At 43.8% G+C, this 10,855-nt stretch overlaps 1 protein-coding gene across 1 annotated transcript in view; it reads right to left on the bottom strand.

The window, feature by feature from the left end:
- The window catches only part of EGFL6 (EGF like domain multiple 6), a 120,241-nt gene that overhangs the window by 106,544 nt on the left and 2,842 nt on the right, over nucleotides 1-10,855 (bottom strand). The window contains exons 2-5 of the mRNA XM_009278548.2: nucleotides 9,355-9,462; nucleotides 8,378-8,425; nucleotides 2,927-2,957; nucleotides 1,702-1,819 (exon numbers count right to left, since the gene is read on the bottom strand). Of these exons, the coding sequence (XP_009276823.1) occupies nucleotides 1,702-1,819; nucleotides 2,927-2,957; nucleotides 8,378-8,425; nucleotides 9,355-9,462 (305 nt within the window). The remainder of the gene's footprint in view (nucleotides 1-1,701; nucleotides 1,820-2,926; nucleotides 2,958-8,377; nucleotides 8,426-9,354; nucleotides 9,463-10,855) is intronic.

Genomic DNA, 10,855 nt, shown 5'->3' with positions numbered 1-10,855 from the left:
TTCTTCTTCTTCTTCTTCTTCTTCTTCTTCTTCGGATTTTATTCTATTATTTCAATTATTAAACTGTTTTTATCTCAACCCATGAGTTTTCTCACTTTTACTCTTCCAATTCTCTCCCCCATCCCACCGGGGCGGGGAGAGTGAGTGAGCGGCTGTGTGGTGCTCAGTTGCCGACTGAGGTTAAACCATGACACCTTCTCTCCTGAATAAGTAAGAACTGGTACAGAATGGGAAGGCAGTCTTAGCTGCAGTGACCATAAAAAGATCCTGATGGACTTAAGGAAGGGGAATAGCAGTCTAAAGACCCTGGACTTCAGGGGCTTGTTCAGGGAACTAGTAGGAGGGATCTCATGAGAGACTGAAGGGCAAATGAACCCAGGAGAACTGGCTGACCATCAAGAACCTTCTCCTTAAATCAGAAGAAAAGAAAACAAACTAAAGAAAATCAGCAGATGTAGCAAGAAGTCATCTAGGCTGAACAGGGAACTCTGGACTGAGCCTAAACACAAAAATGGAATGTATAGAAGGTGGAAGCAGGGTCAAGCTACCCATAAGGAATATGGAAGCATCACCTGGGTGTGGAATGTGGGCCTGCTACTGAACAAGGTGGACAATCTTGTGCCAAAGGACACACAAATGTTCAAAGTCTTCTTTGCTTTGGCCTTTACTAGCAAGGTCTCCTCTCAAGCTTATCTAATTCCTTTGTCCAGTAGCAAAGCTTGTGAGAGAGAGGTATTACCCATGGTAGAGGACAATCAAGTTAGAAACTACTTAAGCAGACTGGACGCACACAAGTTCATAGGCCTGGATGGGATGCATCTGAAGATGCTGAGGAAGTTGGTGCATGTCATTGCAAGATTCCTCTCTCTTATCTTTAAAAGGTCATGTTGATAGCAGGTTTTTGATGACTTGAAAAAGAGAAATGTCATGCCCAGCTTCAAAAATGGTATGAAAGAGAGTCTGGGAAATTGCAAGCTGGTGACTCTTAACCTCAGTGCATTAGAAAATTAGGGAGAAAATCCTGGAAGCCACTTCCAGTCATGTGAAGGAAAGGAAGGTGAGTGGGAAGAGCCAATGTGGATTTACCAAGGGCAAATTGTGCCTGACCAGCCTAATTACCTGCTACAGTGAGACGACTGGTCCTGTGGATGAGAGCAGTGGCTGTAGATTATCTGGATTCTAGCTAGGTTCTTGATACAGTTTGTTAGAAATCCTTACAGCCACATAGAGGAGATATGAACTGGATGGCTGGACTATGAGGTGGTTCGATCATTTGGCTCAAAGTGTGGACGTCAGTATTTAGAAGCTTAATTGGCAGCCTGTTACAAGAAGCATTCTTCAAGGGTTGATGCTAGGGATTATAATGTTTTTTAACACCTTCCTCAACAAACTAGTTGATGGGATGTGATGTGTACTCATCACATTCATGGATGACTCCACACTGGAGTGAGCAGTTAATACACTGTAGGGCTGGACTGCCATTCAGAGGGACCTTGACAGCTAAAGAAATGGGCTGGCAGAAACATGAAGGCAAACAAAGTCCTGTACCTGTGATAGACCATAGGGATAACTTCCACAGACAAGGATACCGCAGACAAGTTGAACATGAGGCAGCATTGCACCCTTACAGCAAACATTTATTGGGCTACAGTAGCAAAAGTGTAGTCAGCAAGTTGAAGGAAGTGATTACTCCCCTCTCACTTGTAAGACCGCATTTGAAAAACCTTTCCTAGCTTCAGGTTCCTCGGTACCAGCAAGATATTGACAAAGTGGGAGCATACGACATACAAGGAGAAGCAGAGAATTGTAGTTGCTTCGCCTGTACAAGGGTAAAGGTCAATGAATCTAATTGCTGTCTTCAGCTACCTAATGGATAGTTACAGAAAAGGTGGAGCTAGACTCTTCTTGGATGTGCACAGTAGCAGGACAAGTGATGATGGATACAAGCTGCAGCAAAAATATTCTGACTGGATGTAGGGAGGAATTTCTCACCATGGGAGAGGTGAAGCCCAAGAACAGATGCCTGAAGAGGCTTATGAAACCCCATGCTTGGAGATTTTTGACACTTGACTTATCTAATCTGAAGTAGGCCCTGCTTTGAGTAGATTGCACTAGGTGACCTCCAGAGGTCCCTTTCAATATAGTTTTTTCTGGGAGTGTATGGTTATCATAATATAAGTCCTTAATGCAATTCCTGGCAAGCTGGATATGTTTTAAAATTTAAAAAAAAAATCATTCTCCATGAAAGTCTCCAGGTAATGAAGGCAATGAGAGGCATGCATTCATTAATCATGCTTGCCTACGCGCAAAACAGAAAAGAGGATTTCAAATATGTATCAGTGCCCTGAGAGCACTAGTGGCCCTGCCTGTCCCTACCCAGCCCCTCAGGGCTCCCCTCACCCTGCCCAAGGCCCAGGACCCCATGTCAGCCCCCCGGGGCCGTGTCAGCCGTCAGCCCCTGCCCCAGCGAGCAGGGCCCGTCTCCAGCTGCCCACAGCCCTGCCCTGCCCGGCCATGGGCCGAGCTGGGCCCATGTCTGAGCCTGGCCTCGGCCTGTCCACATCCCCAGGGAGGTGCCCGATGCCTGCGGCTGGGGCTGCCCCGGTGCCCTCCAGCCCTGTGCCTGTCTGGGGCTGGGATGGGCACTGGCTGCCAGGCCCTGCCCTGAGACCCCATGGGGAGCCCCCGTGGTCCTGGCCCCGGGAGTCTCTGTCCCCCGCAGGGCCCTGACAACTTCCTGCAGGGTTCTGCAGACGGCATGGAGAGCTTTTACTTAACAACGAAATTATTTTTATTGAAACGTTTTATGTAGGACACCACAGAGAGTTTGCTGTGAATGTCAGACAAATTCAGTCTCTCCTGGACTCAAGAGTCCAAAATTGCATCTTCCAAAACAGAGGATGACCTTTAACATTTGCAGTCGTACCAATAACTGCATCGTGGCCGCTGCCGTATACCTGCAGGGACAGGAGCAAAAAGCTGAAGGGTTTTAGTGTCCCAGGAGCTAAGCTCTTCTCAGGGATGATGGGAGAGCAGAGAAGATGGCCCCATCTGGGATAAGAGGAAAATCAACGTAGGAACAAAAAAATCAGAGACCATCAGAATTCTTGACAAATCTGGTTTCCCTTCAGCTTTGCTATGTGTAACAGCAAGTGTTCAAAGAGGTGGTGGTAGAGCTGACCCAGGGCTTCTCTTATGAAAATTGAAAATGGCTCATACCTCAAAAGAAGTGTTTCTTGGGAACAGGCCGTATTTTTTGCAAGTTTAGTCAGGAAGGTTTTCTTTGCTTCATGCTGGCATATCCAGGTAGAAGCAAGCGTCTCACAGCCACATTTCAGAAAAGTCACTGATACGGTGAATAGGACATTTGCTTGGTGTAAGCCCCATGTTCAGCACTTGCTCTGACACAGTTTGCAAAGGGCAATGACAATTGCCTCGACCACGACTTTTTTGATGTCAGATTTCTTTTACTGCTCCTGTTGGAGCTCTTTAAGTTTAAATAATTTAAATACATATTGGAGCAAAGAGTTGAACATGAATCTCCTGTATCCTGTGTGAAGGATCTAAACATGGTGCTGTAAAGACATTTGGAGGGGAGGAAGAAAGACAGTATCCAAAGTCTCTTTTTCAGGACTAAACACTGATTCTTTATATCCCTGCTGTATGCCATAAACACAAAGCTTGTGTCTATTCCAGGACTGTACTACAAATTTATCATTGATTGTCTTAATTTTTTTTCATTGAAAACTTTGAGAATTTCTTAGAGAGAAAAAAAATCTCAAATATATTCACAAAATGGGGATTTCCTTCCTCAGGCAGTCTGTCTCGCAGAAAAGATGATCTCCTTTGCTGAGCCATGCTGCCAGAACTCCTCCTTTTTTTGAAAGGAAATTACGGTTCCTGTGAAAGTGCCACAAATGACATAGACGGTTGGCAGCGCAGAATCATTATTGCTTGTTGAGTAAACATTTTCAAGCAGAGAATAAATAAATCCTCATCATAAATGAGGATTTGGAGAGGGGCAACAGAGAACTGTGTTAGTGTATTGTTACCATACTAAATGTGTCTGCTACCAAGCTATAGCAAAATTAACTAGCATGACTACTTTTATCCATGCAAAGGGTGGATCAGAGCGGGCAGATGTGGGGCGTCTGTGTCTAGGGAGGGGGGAAATGCCGTTATATGTCAGGAAGGTGCAGGAGGTAAGGGCTTCTCTTCTGCTTTCTCCTACAGACTTCACTGTGAGCTGTCGACCTCAGCAAAAATTCAGCTGATGGAGAAAAGACTGTTACATATATCGTTCCAAAGGCTTTTGTGTTTCAGTACTTGATGGTACTGGAATATATGTAAATATTGTGAAAGAGTCACATGGTATCTCCCGTCACTGAAGTGAGTTTCATTTTCTACCCAAATGAACACATTATTTGGGAGTTTGCTGATGACTGGTATCTCTCACAGTACAACAGTGAACTCCTAGCCTGACCTTAAAGCAGCAGACGGATTGTGTTGCTACAAGTTCCCGCTGTACAGTTAGGAGTTTGCATGCTTGAATTCACACTTTGCAAAGCTCTGGAGTGACAGTTTACACAAGATTGCAGGGGATGAAAGATGACCTTTAAAAAACTGCACAACATACTGTCTAACTAGGATGAACGTCCATATAGGCTGATGACCTAGAGGTAACAGCCCAGATTGTGTCTCAGGCACCTGATAGCAGAATGCTCTCAATGCATGATCCTTTTATTTGGGAATTCACTTTTCTAGGGGTCCTTAGGAATGCAGCCCCCCTTACTTTAAGGTATGACTGAGACTGCAATTGTTCATTCAGGCTTTTGCCTCTGAAAGTGCAAGGTATTTGCTTTTTAGATAAACCTCTCTGTAGGTTTTCTATGGATAGCAGTTGACTGATGGCGCATTTTTGCTCCCTTGTCCCACTGATGCTCAGAGACTTTCATTCTGAGCTATTTTATGCTACCAGGAAAAATGAAAATAGACTAATCAAGGCTGTGTCCATTTTGATAAATAAAACAGGACCAGCTTTCTGAACCTTAGCTCTGTGACCAAGAGGATAGACAAGCTCAGGTCCAAACTGCTTATGGCCAGCCCCCTTCAGAGCATGTGTCTTGGAGTCAGATAGGAGTAGTGCAAACCAGAGCAGGGGAGGAGGCTGCCAGTTAAGCAGTGTGAAGTCCAGTGCTTGAGCCTGCTCAGCCTGTTTTTTTCTCCTATTTAGAAGTGTTAACACACCTTAAGAGAGCAGACAATATCTGTGCGACAGGCTGCAGATGCATACAAAATGCCACTTCTGAATGGATTTCTCCTTCTTTCAAGGAAGCATACATAGAAAGTAGGGGTCAATACAAACTCAGTCAGACTATCCCTAACCAATGACTGTTGTATGACTGTAGCATGTTATGCTTAAGGACCATGGTGATGACCACATTTATTTTTTTGATACAGGAAAACCTTTCCTATTAATGGAAAGGTTTAGATGGTTAATTCACTGGGGCATGTTTAATGTGGCGGAATTTGCACCCAGTTGCAACACCTGGAAGTTAACGTTACAGAATGAATAAATTCTATTACGAGCCGAGACCCGCAGAGACGCGTGGGTGCCTGAGTGTCTCCCTCCAAGCGAGTGAACTGTGGTCGGTTTGACTGGTGGTGGCTGGTGCTTAGCATACGCAGCTCAGAACTAAGTCTCCAGGCATCCATTAAGATGCTTTCCAGTAAACAATGTATTCTATTTGCTCCTCTAATGATGGATGATTTCTTCACCATTCTTCTAGAATAAGGTATTTTTTGAGCAACCTGATCTAGTTGAAGATGTCCCTGCTCATTGCAGGGGGGGTTGGACTAGATGACCTTTAGAGGTCCCTTCCAACCCAAACTATTCTATGTTTCTATGATTCTATGATTTACCTTCTTGCACCGCTTCCAGATCTTGGGGCTTTGTAAAAACCTGTATTAGAACTGCTGTAATTTGCAATACATCAGTAGTATGCAACTCAATTTCTTCTGTTTATGATAGTGTGGACTGAAAGGCAAGCAGATAGTAAAAGTACATTTCAAAGCAAAGAAATCCATATATGTAAGTCAAGTCAATTAATGCTAAGGCATAATCAATCCTATTTGACCAGTGAATAAACTCACTAAGCAGCTAACAGTGAAGAATCTGGAGTTCTTCTATGCATGCAAGAAGAAATCTACTGCATAGAGATTATGGAGCTTTTCTCCCTGTGGGTTTGTGGGGGGAAAAGCCTTACACTAGCTTCACATATGCTACTAAAGATCAACATTTTGTATTTCCTTTACACATTTATTTTCTGTTCTTGTAAGAGGCAGTTACCTTAGGAAAATAACCCAAATGGTAGATCTGGGCAGAGAAACTCTTACCTACACCTCAGTTTTCTTCCACAGGAATCCTAGTGATTACCACTTTGCTAATGCAGGAGCTGAGCTGGAAAAGCAGCTTTGAGCATACATATGAGATGACAGCCACCATTTGCCCTTGCTTGGGCCAGTCCACTCTTATCCCTTTATTTTAATAAGTAGGTTCCCAGTGGGGCAGGATCCTTGCCAAACCTTATAGAAGGTGCCCTTCTACCGATACTTTTGCTTTCCACATAGACAATTTTTTTGCTCAGGTATTTGTTTTTAACACTGCTTCAGATTTCCATCACTACAATATTTGAGTGTCTCAGTCTTAGATGAATTTTCTTCTTTCAGCTTCCATATGAAATGGGGAAGGCTTTGTGGTTTTTTTGTTTTCAAATCCTAGTTGCATGGGGAGAGACCAGAAGCACAGAGATTCTACGGCTCAGACTCTCAAGCCCAGTGAGGTGCCTGACTCCTACACGGCAGAAATTCCTCTGTGTGTTGGAGGGCCTGAGCATGACTTGGTTGGAATCACACAGAAAGCACGTGGATGATGGGGGAATGTGGACAATGAATTGGCCTCCTGTGTCTGGAGTGAAAATGGGCTTGGTGGGCATGCACTGAACAGCTGTTTGGCAGCAAGAAGCGAAGACAGCGAGCAGGAGGGTTTGGAGAGAGTGCTACATCTCAGCCTAGGGTCTTTAATGGGTCTAACCTGATCCTTTCTTTCAGCATGGCAGTGCCTTACAGCATGAATTATTATATTGCACTCAGAGGAGGCAGTTCATTGGAAGATGTTAAAATTAAAAATAGAGTTGCATTTTCAGGAATTGTGGGGCACAGGGAAAGGAAAAAGTGTTCATACCAAACATTTTTAAGATGTATATATTGGTGTCATTACTCCCAGTTTCTGACTCGGTGACAATGGTGTATGTGTATGAAGTGGTGAATTTTTCCTAAAGTTCACTGTTCTGAGTGCACTTGCTGAATGAATTTTGTTAATCTTCACTTTAAGCATAAAAGCACATCTGCTACAGTCTTCACACATCTTGCTTTTCCTTTTGACCCACAAAATATTCCCTTTATTATACCCCATTTAGTTGGGCTGTTTTAATTCTGAAGACTACAATATAATAATAAAAAAAAAGGGACATACCAAGTTTTTAAAAGAAGTTTCTGGAGGCTTGAACATGGCAATAAAGCCTTAGGGACAATCTGACATTTTGCTGAAATAAAAAGTTCACTAAAAATGTATTGTGAAAAGCAAAACCAATATAGATAGATTCCAAATACCTCTGTTGTACTTCCTTGCTTTTGTTTAAGTTTAAACCAACCTTTTGGAAACAAAATTAATCTTCAGAACAGTGGCTCAGGGTATGTATCTTCATGTATTATAGACTAACAGTATTAGACAGACCCTCTGCAAATTGACAGAAGTTTCACTGAACAACAGCGCCTGGCTTATCATATATTTTAGTTGCTTCTGCCTCTCAGCCAGAAAACATGAATGTGTATCTGGTGAAAATGTGTTTGGTGCTCAATGACCTTTTTAGTTCAAGAAGATCCATCTGTCTTTCCTTTTACTTCATGCATCTTCACCACGGAAAGAGAGCTCAAGGAAAATGAAGTTTCAGTTTTCGAAAAACTGATGCCTAGGAATGATTATGTGGCTTGTGTTGCAAAAAAGGCAGCTGAATATTTTGTGGCTTAATTTCAAGATTCCCATCAGTGTTATAAAGAACACAGTTGGGTTTTAATTACTGCCTTAGTACTACCAAGATGATCTAATAAAGCTGATTATTTTGGTGCTTGCTATTACTTGTTTCTTTAAAATAAAAGCAGAAGTATCTTCCAAAATTATATTAATATATTATTTTAATTACAAACTACTCCAATTAATTTCTTTATAAGCTCTACTATAACCAGTTCCAATTGATTCCTAATTACTGCCCATAATATCTGGATATTGCAGAAGTGCACATCCTCTATAAAAACATACATTTAGATCAATCATATCCTGAATCTTCACATGGATGAAACCAATATTCTGCCAAAAAAGAGAAGAAAGTGGATGTCCGTGCCGATTCCACCCTAGCCAAATCATGTACTAGGTGTGATGTTAGGTGCTTAACAAAAGAGAAGAAAGAACACTGCCACACTGGGAATCCAGCCCACAGCTTTGATCCTTGAAATATGTGTTAAAAAAACTTCCATATGCAATAAAAGGTGAGTAGTAATATTGTTCTGCAGATGGGGAAAACTGAAGCACAGAGGCTGAAATATGTCAGAGTAATACAGTGGAAGAACCAGTAACGAAACACAAATATCTTGCTCTGTCAATTTACCATGCAATTTATTCAAAGGTTTTTGGGCAGGTCCTGCTCCAGTACTTCAGGCTGATAAAGGTTATGTCAACATTAAGTCCACGCTTGCACCCTGTGCAAACCCCAAAGGCCCATGACACCCCTTTATTTGCTTTTGGAGCCCTCCCAGAGCCCCTGGAGCTCAGAGGGGAGGTAGCTACCTGCCTGTGGGTCGAATGGCAAACCACAGCTGAGAAAGGGTTTAAGAAACAGTTTCTAGCTGCCTCCCAGCCATATGCTTCCGGGCTGAGACCAGAGCCCATCTGTGCAAGCATCCTCCTTCATTTCGGTCCTGGCAGGAGGCAGCGGTCTCTGCTTAGGAGCAGTGCCACTAGCTGTGCCTTCCAGGAACAGAGGAGGACGGATGCAATGTGTCCGTGCAGGTGTGCGAGTCACCCTGTAGGCCCCAGCCACAGAGGCAGGATTAGCACAAAAAGGAAAGTGGGAAAATGAAGTATCCACAGTGAATGCCTAGTGTAACAGCTGTGAACTGTTCATATTTCAAATACCGGTGTCTGCATTCGTAACGCGATGTTTGTTTTCTCTTTAACATCATTCTCTTCAAAGACGTTACTTTTAAGACTTCCCCCCACCTTTTGGGTTCAAAACTTACCGGTTGGCTTAACGTAAGCATGGATTCTTCTGCTTTTTTGTCAGGATGAGAAACCTGTGACATGAACTCTTTTGTGATAGGCTGCTCATATGACCTTTCCAATGCGGCCTGTAACAAGGCAGTAGTGGAAATTTTATGAGAAAACTTTTCAACTTTGGTCAAGCCTGTCATTGTGTGTATTTCATTCACGTCAACCTTCTTCCCACTCATCTTAGCTTCTCATTGACCCCACAAGTCAACACTTGCTTGGAAATGTCACCCTTGGAGAACAGTCTGATACAAAATGACCGCTGTTCCTTTTCATTTTCTCCTTAGATCTTAACATGCTTTTCTTCTGAGGGCCACCAGCAATAATCACCCCCTCTCCAAGAACATGTGAGTAAATAGCTCTAGGGTGTTGCTGTTCTTTATGTGAGAGTTGGACTGGGGAAAACCAGAGGAGGATACCACTTAAACAGAAGACCGCTAGATCGTTTTGATGAATCCACGGCACTGCATAGTGGAGTGATATTGTCTGTGTAAGTTAAGGGACGGTTTCACTTGTGTCCTTGTCACACGTGGCTGCACAGAAAATTGCTTCCCTGCTCCTGCTCACAGCTGCATATATGTGTGTAATTTATCTTTTTCACGGGCTAGGCATATGGCGAGGGAGGAGCATGGGAAAAGCTGTCCTTCCAATTTTCCCATTTTCCCTTAGCGAGGGGAGGCTCCTGCATTTGCTTAGCTGGGGAAAGTTGCCCCAGGCCTTCCTAGGTCTCCTAATGAAGTGGCACCAGGATGTAGTGCTCAGCCCAAGGGCTCTTCCCAGTAGGAAGGCGATGGCAGCTCCTGCTTTCCGAGAGTGAGAAGGATGCTTTGCAGCACAAATAGCAAAGCAAGAAGCGAATGTGCAGAGCCAAGATTCTGAGCTGAAGCTCAGACTCTTTTTGAGATGCTTTTATTTCCAAAGAACAGGGGTGTTTCACAGCATCTTGGTGCTCTTTGTTCAGGGTTTCTCAGTGACTCCAAAGGAAATGTCTGGAAAGGAAAACTAGCTTTTGCCGATAGCTTGGGATGTGAAGCTCAGACCGGATCCCCTGTCGTTTCAACATCCTCCTGGAAGGGGCAGCTTGTCTTTATTTAAAGTTATGCAAATCTTCTGGATAAAATTCAGCATAGCTGGTCCCAGTGAGCGTGTATGGGTGAGGAACGCAGCCCGTTGTCCTTACCTGATGCCCTCCTCCTCCAATGAGGCGAATAGCGGTACGGCTGTATTACACAAAAAACGGGGGGAAACAAATTGTCTTCCTTTTAGAAGCCCTCCTCCTCCAATGAGGCGAATAGCGGTACGGCTGTATTACACAAAAAACGGGGGGAAACAAATTGTCTTCCTTTTAGAAAAAACTTCCTGTTGGGAGTTTCCACGCCTCCAGCAGCTTCTGCTACAGAAACTCGGGATCACCTACGCTCGTAACAGGAGCCAGACACGCCGCCGCGCCCCTCCCCGCCCTCCAGGGCCGCC

Source organism: Aptenodytes forsteri, unplaced genomic scaffold, assembly GCF_000699145.1.
Source record: "Aptenodytes forsteri isolate BGI_AS27 unplaced genomic scaffold, ASM69914v1 Scaffold434, whole genome shotgun sequence".
Classification (NCBI taxonomy): Eukaryota; Metazoa; Chordata; class Aves; order Sphenisciformes; family Spheniscidae; genus Aptenodytes; species Aptenodytes forsteri.
This window is presented reverse-complemented; position numbering and strand designations above follow the sequence as displayed.